This window comes from Eleutherodactylus coqui, chromosome 4 (assembly GCF_035609145.1).
Source record: "Eleutherodactylus coqui strain aEleCoq1 chromosome 4, aEleCoq1.hap1, whole genome shotgun sequence".
NCBI lineage: Eukaryota > Metazoa > Chordata > Amphibia > Anura > Eleutherodactylidae > Eleutherodactylus > Eleutherodactylus coqui.
In genome coordinates this window covers 303,168,366-303,187,150 of record NC_089840.1, presented here as the reverse complement: position 1 = coordinate 303,187,150, position 18,785 = coordinate 303,168,366, and the positions used below count along the sequence as shown (strand labels likewise).

The following is an 18,785-nucleotide window of genomic DNA, read 5'->3' as shown; positions in this document are numbered from 1 at the left end:
ACAGTATAGGCGAGGGCCAGAAAAATTTGTTTACCAAGAGAACAAGTGTACCCCTGAAAAATTCCTCAACCGCGAGGGCAGGTGAAACCCATAAACATTTTTTAAAGATACAGCTCGCTGTTGCTTAATTTGTAACAGAGCCTGGAGGCAGCCCTGTGAAAAAAAAAATGGTTTCTGACTGTTAAAGTATCAATACAATACTTTTGAAACTTTGAAAAATTGTAAAAAAAATTGTAAGCAGAGCCTTTTGGGCCGCAGAAAAATTGGCAGTTCAGCGTGATGACATGCTGTTTTAAGAGGAGGAGTAGGAGGAGTAATAATATCCGAGAGTGATTGACAAAGCTAATTCCCCCTTTTTTCCAGTGATAGAGAATGCTTATTTCTCCAGGTGCAGCGAAAAGAATCTTTAAGTTCCGCTGCTCTCCACCGGTGGAGAAGAGAAGTCTGGGGAAATCCAGGCTTTGTTCATCTTTATGAGTGTAAGCATGTTGGCACTGGCAGTTGACAGGCGGGTACGCTTATCCGTGATGATTCCCCCAGCTGCACTAAACACCCTCTCTGACAAGACGCTAGCGGCAGGGCAGACCAGCACCTCCAGGGCGTACAGCGCAAGTTCGTTCCACGTGTCCGGCTTTGAAACCCAATAGTTGTATGGAGCAGAGGCATCACAGAGGACGGTGGTATGATCGGCTATGTATTCCCTCACCATCTTTTTACAGTGCTCCCTCCGACTCAGCCTTGACTGGGGAGTGGTGACACAGTCTTGCTGGGGAGCCATAAAGCTGGCAAAGGCCTGGAGAGTGTTCCCCTGCCTGCGCTGAACATGCTGCCTGATCTCCGGCCTCCCCTGCTAGTTGGCCCTCGGAACTGCGTCTTCTGCCACTAGCGCTGTCAGATGGGAACTTTAGCATCACTTTTTCCACCAGGGCCCTGTGGTATTGCATCACTCTCGTACCCCTTTCCTCTTCAGGAATGAGAGTAGAAAGGTTCTCCTTATAACGTGGGTCAAGAAGGGTGTACACCCAGTAATCCGTGTTGGCCAGAATGCGTCTAATGTGAGGGTCACGAGAAAGGCAGCCTAACATGAAGTCAGCCATGTGTGCCAGGGTACCAGTACGCAACACATCGCTGTCCTCACTAGGAAGATGACTTTCAGGATCCTCCTCCTCTTCAGGCCATACACGCTGAACAGATGACAGGCAAGCAGCATAGGTACCCTCTGCAGTGTGCCCAGGTGTCTCTTCCCCATCCTCCTCCTCCTCCAAAACGCGCTGAGATATAGACATGAGGGTGATCTGGCTATCAAGCGACATACTGTCATCCCCCGTCTCCTGTTCCAACCACAAAGCGTCGGCCTTTATGCTGAGCAGCGAACTTCTCAGCAGGCAAAGCAGCGAGATGGTAACGCTAATGATGGCCGCATCGCCGCTCACCATCTGGGTTGACTCCTCAAAGTTTCCGAGGACCTGGCAGATATCTGCCATCCATGCCCACTCCTCAGTAAAGAATTGGGGAGGTCGACTACCACTCCGCCGCCCATGTTTCATCTGGTATTCCACTATTGCTCTAGGCTGCTCGTACAGACTAGCCAACATGTCCAGCATTGAATTCCAGCGTGTGGGCACGTCGCACAGCAGTCGGAGCTCTGGCAGCTGAAACCGATGTTGCAGGGTCCTCAGGGTGGCTGCGTCCTTGGTGGACTTGCGGAAATGTGTGCAGAGGCGGTGCACCTTGCCGTGCAGGTCAGACACGTGGGGATAGTTTTTCAGAAACTGCTGAACTACCAGATTGAAGACGTGGGTCAGGCATGGCATGTGTGTGAGGCTACCGAGCTGCAAAGCCGCCACCAGGTTATGGCCGTTGTCACACACGACCATGCCCGGTTTGAGGCTCAGCGGCGAAAGCCAGAGGTCGGTCTGCTCTGTCAGACCTTGCAACAGTTCAGGGGCAGTGTGCCTCTTGTGACCTAAGCTGATTAGTTTCAGCACGGCCTGCTGACGCTTGTCCACCGCTGTGCTGCCGCTCCGCGCGATACCGACTGCTGGCGTCATGCTCACATTTCTTAATTGAGAGGTAGAGGTGGTGGAGGAGGAGGGGGAGGGTTTGGAGGAAGTGGCATAAAATGCTGCAGATACCAGCACCGAGGTAGAACCCGCTATTCTGGGTGTGGGTAGGACATGAGCGGTCCCAGGCTCTGACTTGGTCCCAGCCTCCACCAAATTCACCCAATGTGCCGTCAGGGAGATATAGTGACCCTGCCCGTCACTACTTGTCCACGTGTCCATTGTAAAGTGGACCTTCCCAATAACCGCGTTGATGAGGGCACGATTAATGTTGCGGGTGACGTGCTGGTGTAGGGCTGGGACAACACACCAGGAAAAATAGTGGCGACTGGCGACCAAGTAGCGCAGGACCGCCGCAGCCATCATGTTTTTGAAAGTCTCAGTTTCCACAAGCCTGTACGGCAGCATCTCCAGGCTGATTAATTTGGCAATGTGCTCATTTAAAACGTGTGTGTGCAGGTGGGTGGCGGCGTATTTGCACTTTCGCTCCAACGCTTGTGTTAGTGACAGCTGAACGCTGCGCTGAAAGACATTGCTGGATGGGGTCGAGGACGGTGGAGGTGAGGGTGTGGGTGCAGGCCAGGAGGCGCTCGTGCCTGTGTCCTGAGAAGGGGATTGGATCTGTGTGGCAGGTTGGGGCACAGGGGAAGAGGCAGTGGTGTGACCCGGAGTCAGTGAATGTCCTTCGTGCCACCTTGTGGGGTGCTTGGCCATCATATGCCTGCGCATGCTGGTGGTGGTGAGGCTGGTAGTGGTGGCTCCCCAGCTGATCTTGGTGCGACACAGGTTGCACACCACTATTCGTCGGTTGTCCGCGCTCTCACTGAAAAACATCCACACCTTTGAACACCTAGCCCTCTGCACGAAGGCTTGCCGCGAGGTGGTGCTTTGGGAAACAGTTGGGGGATTCTGCGCACTGGCCCTGCCTCTCCCCCTGGCCACCCCACTGCCTCTTCCAACCTGTCTTGCTGCTGCACTTGCCTCCCCCTCAGAAGACCTGTCCTCAGTAGGTTAGCAAACCAGGTGGGGTCAGTCACCTCATCGTCCAACTGCTCTTCCTCCGAATCCTCTGTGCGCTCCTCCCTCGGACTTACTGCCCTTACTACTACCTCACTGAAAGACAACTGTGTCTCATCGTCATCATCCTCCTCACCCACAAAAAGCTCTTGAGATAGTTGCCGGAAGTCCCCAGCCTCATCCCCCGGACTCCGGGAACTTTCTAAAGGTTGGGCATTGGTCACGACAAACTCCTCAGGTGAGAGAGGAACCATTTTTTCCCACTCATGGCAGGGACCCGAGAACAGTTCCTGGGAGTCTGCCTGCTCAGAATATGTCATTTTCATGAAGTGAGGAGGCTGGGAGGAAGGAGGAGCAGCCAGAGGATTCAGAGTTGCAGTCCCTAGGCCGGAAGTAGTGGACTGCGTAGAAGACTGGGTGGTCGATACATTGCTGGATGCATTTTCTGCCATCCACAACAGGACCTGCTCACACTGCTGTTTGTAATAAACAAAATATAACAATATATATATATATATATATATATATAAGGACAGCGCCCACAGGATAAAATCCAATAAAAAACTGTGCCTATTGGCCAAATACGCAGGGTATACACTTACCCGGTGTATAGCAGGACCCTGTATAGGGACCCACTAACACCCCATATCCACGTGTGCTTTGAATATATATATATATATAATCCTCCTCCAGAGTTCCTTCAAATCCTGTCAGGCTAGAGACAAGGAGAGCCAGCAGATTTATCACCGTATCCCTCTGTGGATCCGTGTCAAAGTAGCAAGGTATAAAGAAAAAAAGAAAATCCGCCCTCCTTCAGGAAAAAGTTATCCTCTGGTAATCAATGGTTATGAAAAAACTCCTAAAGTCCGCAATAGGACGAAACGCGTCGTACAATTAAAACAGAGTTTTTTCATAACCATTGGTTACCAGAGGATAACTTTTTCCTGAAGGAGCGCGGATTTTCTTTTTTTCTTTATACCTTGCCTGTTTGTAATAAAGGGCTACCACGTGGACCCGTAAATTGTGATATGAAGCTGGGCCGCCCAGAAGCTTGCCTCTCCCCTAATCCAGCAGCAGCCGGCTGTGATTCACCTGGACCAGGAACTCGGCCTGTGTCCACACTCTCACTTGGACGCCCACGTCCTCGACCCTTACCCCTACTCCTTATCATGGCGGATTACGAATAGAGCAGGGCCCAAATAAATTACCCCACTGTACAGCGCTGATAACTGGGGCTAATTCACCGCACACAGAGACTTGTAGGTAGCGGCGGCTCTATGCTGTGACTTGTGTCTTGCGCTGATACCTAGGGGTAATTTACCGCTCGCAGAGACTTGTAGATAATAGAGGCTGTGTGGAGTGGGAGAAGACTCTAAAGCCAGTGGAGAGTGCTGGTAACTGCGGCTATCTCAACCCCACCAAGGGAAGGGTATTGTGAGACGCTCTGCACAGCGGCAGAGCTGAAATACCATGCAGTGGCCCCAGTAATATTACAGTACTGTTTAGCGGTGAGACCGCTGTCTAATGCACTGCAGACACAGAACCGTATAACTGAAGTTGTTCGCAGCAGGCTAGGAAATGTTAGAGTGCAGTTTCACGGTGAGAGCCGGTTGTACGGCACTGCAGGCTGGGAAAGCTATTACTGACAGGCTGGGAACAGGCCTAGGTGCGTAATACAAAAATGGATGCACTACAACTCCCAGCAGGCCACAAGTAAAATGCACACGGTCAGAAGTAGCCCTAAGAAGGAGCTTTGGGGTTTTTGTAGACAGGATCCTACTCTAACACTTTCTCTATATCAGCAGCAGCACTTTCCCTATACTCTGTATAATACACTGCAGACTGAGAACGCTATAGCTGAAATGGCCTGCACAGCCCGAGATGGAAAAAAAATGGTGCACTACTGCTCCCAGCAGCCACAACAGTAATGCACACAGTCAGATGTAGCCCTAAGAAGTACCGTTGGGGTTCTTGAAAACAGGACCTACATTAACACTCCCTATATCAGCAGCAGCACTTTCCCTAACCTCTGCCAGCATGTGTCTGAGGCGAGCCGCGGGCGGGACCAGTTTAAGTAGTCGGCGGTCACTTGATCTCCCCAGCCACTCACTGCAGGGGGGGTGGGGGGGTGGGATAGGGCTGGAATGTCACAGCAGGAAGTGGTAATGCCTTCCCTGTCTTTCTATTAGCTAGAAAATGGCGCTAAACATGCGGGGAAGGAAATGGAATTGACTCGAGTACTGCGTGGGGTTCGTCTCGAATAACGAGCATCTCGAGTACCCTAATGCTGGAATGAGCATCAAGCTCAGACCAGTGTGCTCGCTCATCTCTAATAGACAGATATTAGATAGATAGATAGATAGATAGATAGATAGATAGATAGATAGATAGATAGATAGATAGATAGATAGATAGATAGATAGATAGATAGGAGATATATGAGAGATAGATAGGAGATAGATAGATAGATAGATAGATAGATAGATAGATAGATAGATAGATAGATAGATAGATAGATAGATAGATAGATAGATAGATAGATAGGAGATAGATAGGAGATAGATAGGAGATAGATAGGAGATAGATAGATAGATAGATAGATAGATAGATAGATAGATAGATAGATAGATAGATAGATAGATAGATATGATATGGATAGACAGATATTAGATAGATAAATGGATAGATAGATAGATAGATAGATAGATAGATAGATAGATAGATAGATAGGAGATAGATAGATAGATAGATGGATATGAAATAGATAGATAGATATGAGATAGATAGATAGATAGATAGATAGATAGATAGATAGATAGATAGATAGATAGATAGATAGATATAATATGGATAGACAGATATTAGATAGATAAATGGATAGATAGATAGATAGGAGATAGATAGATAGATAGATAGATAGATAGATAGATAGATAGATAGATAGATAGATAGATAGATAGATAGATAGATAGATAGGAGATAGATAGATATGATATGGATAGACAGATATTAGATAGATAAATGGATAGATAGATAGATAGATAGGAGATAGATAGATAGATGGATATGAAATAGATAGATAGATATGAGATAGATAGATAGATAGATAGATAGATAGATAGATAGATAGATAGATAGATAGATAGATAGGAGATAGATAGATATGAGATAGATAGATAGATAGATAGATAGATAGATAGATAGATAGATAGATAGATAGATAGATAGATAGAAGTTGGATAGACAGATATTAGATAGATAAATGGATAGATAGATAGATAGATAGATAGGAGATAGATAGATAGATAGATAGATAGATATGAAATAGATAGATAGATATGAGATAGACAGACAGACAGATAGACAGGAGATAAATAGACAGATAGATAGAGTATTTGAAGACACATTACCAATCACTGCATAGCCTCCTGGTAATATTTTGTATACAATCCCATCAAATAAAATCCCATTGGGAAAGAGATAGGCCATCAGCTCTCCAACAATTCTTCCAAAGGCCGCCCCTAGAGGAGAGATATTAATCGGTTACTTTTACCCACACATGCAGCCCTGCTCTAGCACCATTGTTTGACTGCTGCAGCATTTCAGCAGCTTCCTGTGCTGTCACAACAATAGAACCCCAGCGTGGCTGCTGCGCTGGATCCCGGCTGCCACGGAGAGGTGAGTATAGTTGTTGTAATACAGGGGTCCTATTGAAGAGGGGGTCTCCAGTAACCGGACAACTCATTTAATATTTGTGCTTCTAGTCTGATATTTTTGTGAATATATCGAAAACAGTCGGTCCTAAAGAGCTGAAGCCATCTAAAACTTTCCAAAGGACCTGAGTTATCTATATGGCAAAGTTACTATTTTTTACTAAGGCAGAAAAGAGGTCTTTTTCATAAAGAGTAGCCCTTCACAGTACAGACACTACTAAAAGGTAATCTTATTAGAACCATTAACATAGGGCTGAGGACAAGCACAACTGCCACGTTGATCCCACTAACGATTCATGTACATGGTGCATGGAGGAGGAACGTGGATTTCTAAACACACATATAACACAAATATTCCAAAGATACATAGCTGACTTCACATGGAGACCCACTGGCGTGGGTTCCTCCAACAGTTATATGTAGGTCCCAAATAACAGATGGCCCAGGTTTAGAAGCCCAGCTGTCTATCTAATGATGGAACAGCACTGACCAGAGTCGGAGCTAAGGGGTCTATGCTACATGGACATAGAGAAGAGACCTAGAAAGCCTAGATGTAGGGCCTGAATCCAGAACGGAGAGTAGAAGGAAACTACAGAGCCTGGGTATAGGGCCTGAGTTACTCCGACTTCTAGGGGTGGTCCAAGATAGTAGGTCAGTTTCATTAGTTTGTGGTTAGGTCAATTCAACCTTGGAATTGGTTGGACTGGTTCAGTCCTGTTATTTTAGTTCAATCCCGTTAGTACATTTATTTCTTAGGTCCGATTCTAGTGGTTCAATTGGTTTCCCTGTGAGTAACAGTTCATCAGGAACCCTCAGAACCCTCTCTAATAGAGATCACTGATCATTCCCTGAACTTGGGAATAATCAGGCATCAAGTAAAGGCATGTAAAGACCAAACATAAAATAGGTAAAGAGCTTTCTACGTTTAATGTGTACAACAATTCAGGCTCCACCGATTTCCTAAAGAGGCCACTTTTTACTACATAAGATACATAAGGGAACCAATCCCCTTTGTGGTAGACCCATAGTGTCCGGCATGGATAACTTGACTCAAAACACCAGCATTTATATCAATAAAGTTTTATGGCCATTTGTAAGGTCCCTACACTCATACGTTTGCTATACAATGGATGTACTAAGACATCTCGAAAGTATCTCTGCTGGATCTGATACATTGCTGGACGTCAAGGCACTCTCCTAGAGATGAGCGAGCACCAGAATGCTTGGGTGCTCGCTACTCGAGTCGAACTTTTCATAATGCTCGAGAGCTCGTTTCGAGTAACGAACTCCATTGAAATCAATGGGGGACTCGAGCATTTTTGTATGGGACCGATGCTCCGCATTGGTGATAACTTGTGAAACACCAGAAAACATCAGAAAGTCATGGAAACACCACAGAAACAGATAGGGAAGGGCAGGGGCAGCATGCATGGCTGCATCTGAGGCTCCCAGGTCCCACTATTAAGCCAAAATGGGGGCAAGAGCCTGGCGGTTACCCCCCCCCCCCCAACAATTTATTTGGGACAAACCCTCATTAGCAAGGTACACATGCTGGCACATCTTAGCTAGGCACCACACTACCTGCAACCAAGGACAATCACTTCCTACGGGTGCCTCTTCTCCTGCGTTACATGCTGGCATTGCTGTCCAACCCTTCGCACGACCCTGCGCCCACAGCGCACACAAAAGTTTCCCTGCGCAGCGTTAAGCTGCCCTCATGCCACATGCACACTTCATAGCCGCACCACCCTCATGTCTATTTATAAGTGCGTACTGGATGAGGAGGAACCAGACGCACACACTGCAGAGGGTTGGCACAGATAGGCAGCGACCCTCTTTGAAAGTGTGGGCGATAGCCCACATTGCTGTTGAGAATTGATTATAAATTGATGTACAATCATCATTCCAATCCTGTGCCACCTCCGTCACAAAATTGTCAGGAGCCGCAAATGTGGGCATAATGGGGACTCAGGTGCCAGCACTTCTACACATCTCCACAATGCAGCAATACTCTGTGTGGGAAGCACGTGAGCGGGCCCAGGGTCAGGCTCGGTCCCAGCCTCCACTTTGTGTGACTCAAGGTGCCGCGAGTTACATAGCAATCCATGGGTCCCCACTCAATTCATTCTGTGTAGGTGTTAGATAGCTCAACACCACAATGGGAAGTCTTTGAGTTCCTTAGGCACGCCTATGCTGTCGTTGCACAAAGATGGTATTACACAGGAAGAAATCAGAGTGCCCAAACATGGCAGAGTTTTACCCCGCCAAGGACCTCGGCCTCGGCCCACATTTTTGCCCTAGTCAGTCAGTGTATTTGTGCCAGACAGGTAAAACACCACAATGCGAAGTCTTTGTGCACGCGGAGCATAGGTGAGCCCAAGGAACTTAAACATGGTATTACACATGAGGAAATCAGAGTGCCCAAACATGGCAGAGTTTCACTCCGCCAAGGGCCTCAGCCCACATTTCTACCCTAGTCAGTCAGTGTATTTGTGCCAGACAGGAAAAGCAACGCAATAGGGAGTTTTTGTACACTCACAGGATAGGCGAGCCCAAGGAACTCAAGCATGGTATTACACATGAGGAAAACAGAGTGCCCAAACATGGCAGAGTTTCACCCCGCCAAGGGCCTCGGCCAACATGTCTACCCTAGTCAGTCAGGGTATTTGTGCCAGACAGGTAAAACAACGCAATGGGAAGTCTTTGTGCACCCACACCATAGGCGAGCCCAAGGAACTGAAAGATGGTATTACACATGAGGAAATCAGAGCGCCCAAACATGGTAGAGTTTCAAGTCGGTCAAGGGCCTCGGCCCACATTTCTGCCCTAGTCAGTCAGCGTATTTGTGCCAGACAGGTAAAACAACGCAATGGGAAGTCTTTGTGCACCCACAGCATAAGCGAGCCCCTGGAACCCAAGGAAAGTATTACACATGAAGAAATCAGAGTGCCCAAACATGGCAGAGTTTCACCCCGCCCAGGACCTCGGCCCACACTTCTGCTCGAGTCATTCAGTGTATTTGTGCCAGATAGGTAAAAAACCACAATGGGAAAGCAGTCTGCACCTTAGCCAAGTCAGTCAGTATATTTCTGCCAGACAGGTAAAACAACGCAATGGGAAGTCTTTGTGAACCCACAGCATAGGCGAGCCCATGAAACACAAAGACGGTATTACACATAAAGAAATCAGAGCGCCCAAACAAGGCAGTTTCACCCTGCCAAGGACCTCGGCCTCGGCTCACACCCTCAGTAATCGTGGGCATAAAGCGGACTCGGATGCTAGTACAGCTGTGAACGTCTCTTTGAATCAGTAACGGTTGCTTTCATCGCTCCAAAGACTGGATGAACCACAAAGAACTTCCACAGGCCATACCTGGCGCAGTTCATTCTTCCCCCCCAGAACCTTGGCCTCTGCCCACACCCTCAGTAATCAAGCGGACTCGGATGCTAGTGCAGCTGTGAACGTCTCATTAATGCAGTAACACTCCTTTTGGTTGGCCCAAATCACTGTTTCAGATAACTGTGGTAATACGAGAGAAAATACATGTTGCCCACTGCTGATCCCCAGACCCCAAGCAGGAGGAGGAGGTGGTATAATAAGGCCAAGAAACCATGACTGAGGTAGGACCCGCAATACTCTATGACGGAAGTACATGAGCGGGCCCAGGGTCAGGCTTGGTCCCAGTCTCCACCTTGTGTTACCCAAGGTGCCGTGAGTTAAATAGCTATGGGAAATCCATGTGTCCCCACACAATTCATTCTGTGTATGTGTCAGGCAGCTGAACACCACAATGGGAAACCTTTGTGCACCCACAGTATAGGCGGACCCAGTAGCATTTCTGTAGCAAGAGTATAGGCGGACCCCAGTAACATTTCTGTAGCAAGAGTATAGGCGGACCCCAATAACATTTCTGTAGCAAGAGTATAGGTGGACCCCAATCACATTTCTGTAGCAAGAGTATAGGCGGACCCCTGTAACACTTCTGTAGCAAGAGTATAGGCGAACCCCAATAACATTTATGTAGCAAGCGTATAGGCGGACTCCTGTAACCTGTCTGTAGCAAGAGTATAGGCGGATCCCTGTAACATTTATGTAGCAAGAGTATAGGCGGACCCCAATAACATTTATGTAGCAAGAGTATAGGCGGACCCCAGTAACATTTCTGTAGCAAGAGTATAGGCGGACCCTTGTAACATTTCTGTAGCAAGAGTATAGGTGGACCCCAGTAACATTTCTGTAGCAAGAGTATAGGCGAACCCCTGAAACATTGTTGTACCAAGAGTATAGGCAAACCCCTGAACAAAATTTGGTTACCAAGAGTGTAGGCGAAGGCCGGAAAAATTAGTTAGATAACAGTATAGGCAAGGGCCTGAAAAATTGGGGTACCAAGAGCGCAAGCGTACCCCTGAAAAATTGCTCAACCGTGAGGGCAGGTGATACCCATAAACAGCTCACCGTTGCTTAATTTGTAACAGAGCCTGGAGGCAGCCCTGTGAAAAAAAAATGGTTTCTATTAAAGTATAAATGCTTTTGAAACTTTGAAAAATTGTAAAAAAAACTTTTAAACAGAGCCTTTTGGGTCACAGAAAAATTGGCAGTTCAGCGTGATGACATGCTGTTTTAAGAGGAGGAGTAATAATATACGAGAGTGATTGACAAAGCTAATTTCCCCTTTTTTGTGGTGATAGAGGATGCATTTTTCTCCTGTTGCAGCAAAAAGAATCATTAGGTTCCGCTGCTTACCACTAGTGGAGAAGAGAAGTATGGGGAAAGCCAGCCTTTGTTCATCTTTATGAGTGTAAGCATGTCGGCACCGGCAGTTGACAGCCGGTTACGCTTATCTGTGATGATTTCCCCAGCTGCACTAAACACCCTCTCTGACAAGACGCTAGCGGCAGGGCAGGCCAGCACCTCCAGGGCATACAGCACAAGTTGGTACCATGTGTCCAGCTTTGACACCCAATAGTTGTATGGAGCAGAGGCATCACGGAGGACGGTGGTAAGATCGGCTACGTACTGCTCTCACCATCTTTTTAAAGTGCTCCCTCCGACTCAGCCTTGACTGGGGAATGGTGACACAGTCTTGCTGGGGAGCCATAAAGCTGGCACAGGCCTTGGAGACTGTTCCCCTGCCTGCGCTGGACATGCTGCCTGATCCCCGCTCCTTCCCTGCTACTTGGCCCTCTGAACTGGGTCTTCTGCCACTAGCGCTGTCAGATAGGAACTTTAGCATCACTTTTCCACCAGGGCCCTGTGGTATTGCATCACTCTCGTACCCCTTTCCTCTTCGGGAATGAGAGTGGAAAGGTTCTCCTTATACCGTGGGTCGAGAAGGGTGTACACCCAGTAATCCGTGTTGGCCAGAATGCGTCTAATGCGAGGGTCACAGGAAAGGCAGCCAAACATGAAGTCAGCTATGTGTGCCAGGATCCCAGTACGCAACACATCGCTGTCCTCACTAGGAAGATGACTTTCAGGATCCTCCTCCTCTATAGCCCATACACACTAAACAAATGAGAGAAAAGCAGCATGGGTACCCTCTGCAGTGTGGCCAGCTGTCTCTTCCCCCTCCTCCTCCTCCCCCTCCCCCTCCAAACCACGCTGAGATATAGACATGAGGGTGATCTGGCTACCAAGTGACATACTGTCATTCCCCGTCTCCTGTTCCAAACGCAAAGCGTCGACCTTTATGCTTAGCAGCGAACTTCTCAGCAGGCAAAGCAGCAGGATGGAAACGCTAATGATGGCCGCATCGCCGCTCACCATCTGGGTAGACTCATCAAAGTTTCCGAGGACCTGGCAGATATCTGCCATCCATGCCCACTCCTCAGTAAAGAATTTTGGAGGCTGACTACCACTCCGCCGCCCATGTTGCAGATGGTATTCCACTATTGCTTTACGCTGCTCGTACAGCCTGGCCAACATGTGCAGCGCAGAATTCCAGCATGTGGGCACGTCGCCCAGCAGTCGGTGCTCTGGCAGCTGAAACCGACGTTGCAGGGTCCTCAGGATGGCAGCGTCCGTGGTGGACTTTTGTAAATGTGCGCATACGCAGCGAACCTTGCCGAGCAGGTCAGATAAGTGGGGGGTTGTTTTTCAGAAACCGTTGAACTACGAGATTAAAGACGTGGGCCGTGTGCCTCTTGTCACCTAAGGTGATTAGTTTCTGCACAGCTTGCTGACACTTGGCCACCGTTGTGCTGCCGCGCCGCACGCTACCGACTGCTGGCGACGTGCTCACACTTCTTAATTGAGAGGTAGACGTGGCGGAGGAGGAGGAGGGGGAGGGTTTGGAGGAGATAGCATAAAACACCATAGATACCAGCACCGAGGTAGGACCCACTATTCAGGGTGTGGGTAGCCTCCACCAAGTTCACCCAATGTGCCATCAGGGAGATATAGTGGCCCTTCCCGCCAGTAATTGTCCACGTGTCTGTGGTTAAGTGGACCTTCCCAGTAACCGTGTTGGTGAGGGCACGATTAATGTTGTGCGAGACGTGCTGGTGTAGGGCTGGGACAACACACCAGGAAAAATAGTGGCTACCGAGTAGCGCGGAACCGCCGCCGTCATCATGTTTTTTAAAGTCTCTGTTTCCACAAGCCTGTACGGCAGCATCTTCAGGCTGATTAATTTGGCAATGCGCACGTTTAAAGCTTGTGCGTGTGGGTGCGTGGTGGTGTATTTGCGCTTTCGCTCCAACGCTTGTGTTAGCGACAGCTGAACAGTGCGCTGAGAGACATTGCTGGATAGAGTGGAGGACGGTGGAGGGGAGGGTGTGGGTGCAGGCCGGGAGGTGCACGTGCCTGCATCCTGCGAGGGGGATTGGATCTGTGTGGCAAGTCGGGGCACAGGGGAAGAGGCAGTGGTGTGACCCGGAGTCAGTGAATGTCCTTCATCCCACCTTGTGGGGTGCTTGGCCATCATATGCCTGCGCATGCTGGTGGTGGTGAGGCTGGTAGTGGTGGCTCCCTGGCTGATCTTGGTGCGACACAGGTTGCACACCACTATTCGTCGGCTGTCCGCGCTCTCACTGAAAAACATCCACACCTTTGAACACCTAGCCCTTTGCACGGAGGCTTGCCACGAGTTGGTGCTTTGGGAAACAGTTGGGGGATTCTGCGCACTGGCCCTGCCTCTACCCCTGGCCACCCCACTGCCTCTTCCAACCTGTCCTGCTGCTGCACTTGTCTCCCCCTCTGAAGACCTGTCCTTAGTAGGCTTAGCAAACCAGGTGGGGTCAGTCACCTCAGCGTCCAACTGCTCTTCCTCCGAATCCTCTGTGCGCTCCTCCCTCGGACTTACTGCCCTTACTACTACCTCACTGACAGACAACTGTGTCTCATCATCATCATCCTCCTCACCCACTTAAAGCTCTTGAGACAGTTGCCGGAAGTCCCCAGCCTCATCACCCGGACTCCGGGAACTTTCCAAAGGTTGGGCATCGATCACGACAAACTCCTCAGGTGAGAGAGGAACCATTTTTTCCCATTCATGGCAGGGACCCGAGAACTGTTCCTGGGAGTCTGCCTGCTCAGAATATGTCATTTTCATGAAGTGAGGAGGCTGGGAGGAAGGAGGAGCAGCCAGAGGATTCAGAGTTGCAGTCCCTAGGCCGGGAGTAGTGGACTGCGTAGAAGACTGGGTGGTCGATACATTGCTGGATGCATTTTCTGCCATCCACGACAGGACCTGCTCACACTGCTCTGTTTGTAATAAAGGTCTACCACGCAGGCCCATAAATTGTGATATGAAGCTGGGGACCCCAGAAACTTGCCTCTCTCCTAATCCCACAGCAGCCGGCTGTGATTCACCTGGACCAGGAACTCGGCCTGTGCCCACACCGTCGCTTGGACGTCCACTTCTGCTTCCAAGTCCACGTCCTCGACCCTTACCCCTACTTCTCATCATGGTGGATTAGGGATAGAGCAGGGCCAAATAAATTACCCCACTGTACAGCACTGACAACTGGGCCTTAATTCACCGCACACAGAGACTTGTAGATAGCGGAGGCTCTATGCTGTGATTTGTGTCTTGCGCTGATACCTAGGGGTAATTTACCGCTCGCAGAGACTTGTAGATAATAGAGGCTGTGTGGAGTGGGAGAAGACTCTAAAGCCAGTGGATAGTGCTGGTAACTGCGGCGATCTCAACCCCACCTAGGAAAGGGTATTGTGAGACGCTCTGCACAGCGGGAGGGCTGAAATACTTTGGTGTTAAATTACCTCGGTGTAACGCACTGCAGGCTGGGAGCAGGCCTAGATGCGTAATGCAAAAAGTGCACTGCTGCTCCCAGTCAGCCACAACTGTAAAGCACATGGGCAGATGTAGCCCAAAGAAGGAGCGTTGGGGTTTTTGTACGGAGGATCAGAACTGTAAAACTTTCCCTATAGAAGCAGCTGTGTCCCTAAACTCTGCGTTATGTACTACAGACCGAGATGCTTAAAAAAAAAATTGGTGCCCTACTGCTCCCAGCCAGCCACAACAGTGATGCACACAGTCAGATGTAGCCCTAAGAAGGACCACTGGGGTTCTTGAAGACAGGATCCTACTCTGACACTGTCCCTATATCAGCTGCAGCACTTTCCCTAACCTCTGCCAGCATGTGTCTGAGGTGAGCCGCGGGCGGGACCAGTTTACGTACTGGGCGGTCACCTGATCGGTCCAGCCACTCACTGCAGGGGGGTGGGATAGGGCTGGCAGGTCACAGCAGGAAGTGGTAACGCCTTCCCTGTATGTTTATTGGCTAGAAAATGGCGCTAAACATGCGGGGGAGGAAATGCAATTGACTCGAGTACCGCATGGTGTTCGTCTCGAGTTTCGAGCATCTCGAGTACCCTAATACTCGAATGAGCATCAAGCTCGGACCAGTGTGCTCGCTCATCTCTACACTCTACAGCTCGATGCCACATTCTGGAAGCATTAAAGCTGTGAACTACTTCCTACACCAAAGGGGCTCTCAACATACTAAACATAATGAGTTTGTTAGCATTATTATTTATCCTCACCCACAACTACTTTCTCTTTGATGGCCAGTACTTCCTCAAGCTCTGGGGTACAGTGATGGGGACTCCATGTTCCCCATCTTATGTCAACCTGTACCTGAAGTGGTGGAAGGAAAAATTTGTCTTTTCGGATTAAAACTCCAAGTGGTCTGACAATAGTTCAATTTGCTTAAGATTCATTGATGACATTCGTCTTCTGTGACCTGGTAGTGAACTTACCTTTCAGGCATTCAGAAATCATCTAAATGGTAATGATCTCAATTTGAAAGTCACATTTAATAGGAATAAAACATCTGCAACATTTCTTGATGTGCAGAACTGAAAAGAGGAAGACGGTACCCTCTCTTTCCCGCTATTTCGCAAAGCTACAGCAACCAACAACTTACTTGCATGGCTGAGTTTCTATCCATACCCTCTAAAGAAAGGAATACAGAAGGGACAGTTCCTGAGGCTCAGAAGGAACTGCTCTGATGACCCCAGCTTTGTTAGAGAAAGCTCCAAACTGACAGAAAGATTCTTACAAAGAGACTAACCCCGTGAGGTGATCCAGCAGGCGTATCAATTCGCGTCTCAACAACAAAGGTCTAATCTCTTGGTCCCTCAGGTCCGTGAAACTACAGTCACCATACGCATTATTGGGAATATGATAGAGGGGTGCCAAAAGTCCAAGACATTTTACGGTGCTACTGGGATATTTTGAAAAACGACGAGGATCTAAAAAATGTAATACCTGTATCCCCTGGAATTACGTTCTGCCGAGGGCACAACATTTGCGGCCAACTTGTCAAAAGCCACTTACACCAACCATTGGCGGTCTCAATGTGGCTAAGTAAATTTAGACCCATTGAGACCTTTCCCTGTTATAATTGGGCAGCATGCGCTTATATCAACAAAAGCGGTTCCTTCACTAGCGCCTCTAGCCAAGTGACGTATACCTACAGAGTACTTATCAATTGTCCCACTGCCAGCATTGTCTACCTAGCCGCGTGTCCATGCCACCGTAACTATGTCGGCAAGACCACTCAGCAATTCATATGTGGAATCCTAACCCACATAGGTAATAACTGGAGAATTGAAAATATACCTTTAGTCAATCACATGTGGTTGCAACACAGCTGTGACCCCAAATTGATTAAATTCCAAGGTATTGAAGTAGTCCGTGCTTACAATAGAAGGGGGGACATGAATACACATGGATTAAATGGAACTCTTTCCTTTAACTGTTTTCTTTAAACTAACTTAATAAAATGCTGTGGTCTCACACTGCACCATTTGGACCTTTTGGACCCTTCTGTAAGTGTGATTTCCCCTCTGTAAGTAACCATATAGGGCGCTCGCACTTGGGAATATTGATTCCCTTTATCTATTAACTATCAGATCTGTAGATCTACATATTGGGACACAAATGTTCACCTGGATTGTGGATGAGGGAGAGAGGTGATGATGTGTCTGAATATGTTCCTGTTCTTGTATATCTTCCCAAAAAGAGAAGTATCTGCTATATACAGTGATACCTTGGCTTGCAAGTGCTTTAGCTTGCAAGTTTCTTGACTTGCAAGCAGACTCTCTCCTGAATTTTTGCTCTGATTTAAGAGCAAAAACTCAGGTTACGAGCCTGTTTCGCATTCCACGTAGGGAGTCCCCTCATCACTGAACACTGTCCCAAGTTCAGGGAATAATAAGTCATCTCTCCTCTACCAAGAGAGGGTTCTGAGGGTTCCTGATGAACTATCACTCAAAGGGAAACCAATTGAAGCACTAGAATTGAACCTAAAAAAATAACTGTACTAATGGGATTGACATAAAATAACAGGACTGAACCAGTCCAACCAATTCCCAGATTTAATTGACCTAACCACAAACTAATCAAACTGACCTACTATCTTGGACCACCCCTAGAAGTCGGAGTAACTCAGGCCCTATACCCAGGCTCTGTAGTTCTCCTTCTACTCTCAGTTCTCGATTCAGGCCCTACATCTAGGTTTTCTAGTTCTTTTCTCTATATCTATATAGGATAGATCCTTTAGCTTTGACTCTGTTTAGTGCTGTTGTAATGGCCTGGGGGGGGGGGGGGGTCCTCCAGGATAGCCACACAGTCACCAGTCCTGATGCACCTGACTATGTGCTCCTGCAGAGACATAGAAGGTATCATGTGTGAGAAAGATCCTGTTTTTTTCCCCATTCTTCACGGGCTTGAGATATCTGCCCAACAAACAGCTTGGCTGATTGTCATGCAATCCCTGATTGGTAGAGGGGGAAAGGGAGAGATTCAAGAGCAGGAAAATGAGCAGGGTGAGGCAGGATGTGAGGAGGGGTTTGGAGAGAAAGTGCAGGAATTAAGACAGAAAGTTAAGGAGGAGTGAGGAGAAGTAGTGAGGAGGTTGTCGTAGGAGGAGGATGGGAGAGGAGGTTTACAGCAGAGCTGCAGAGGATTAACATTGTCCGGGGGGAAAGCAACAGTTGTCAACTTCTAAATCAAGCGAAGTGGGGAGGAGAAAAGATTGGGATCCATCCACACAACCGTGGGTTGCATGAGCCTCTGTAAAAAGGAAAGCCAGGGAAATTGATAGCAGCCCACTTTTAACTAACCTCGCCAACAGCTCACTAATGCTTTGGACAAGAACCCTCAGATAACTAGGACTGTGGGAATTATTTTCTGGGTAACTTAAATGCAAAGAGAGAGAGAGCGTTGAAGTGAAATCTGTATTGTGTTATTCTGATACTTGGAGCAACATAATGTTAATGCAAAGCAATACCTCTGCATCATTCTGAACTACTCATGTTGTTTGAGCGTTACAAATAAGGTAAAGTAAACTGTGTACCTCCGGTTTACAAACAAAGCTATAAGGACTCGTGTCATTTATTTCTTGATCTACAAGTGGAATCTGTCATGTGATAAGGTGAGGGGAAGGCTTAGATTATGGAGTTACTGGTACCCAACGGACAAGCGACCATCACCTACAGCCACAATTCCACAGCAATCTGCCTG

General features: G+C 48.1%; 1 protein-coding gene across 1 annotated transcript in view; it reads right to left on the bottom strand.

Annotated features, from left to right (window-relative positions):
- CLCN1 (chloride voltage-gated channel 1) overlaps positions 1-18,785 on the bottom strand; it is a 306,841-nt gene that overhangs the window by 80,267 nt on the left and 207,789 nt on the right. The window contains exon 14 of the mRNA XM_066601497.1: positions 6,491-6,601. Coding sequence (XP_066457594.1) covers positions 6,491-6,601 — 111 coding nt within the window. The remainder of the gene's footprint in view (positions 1-6,490; positions 6,602-18,785) is intronic.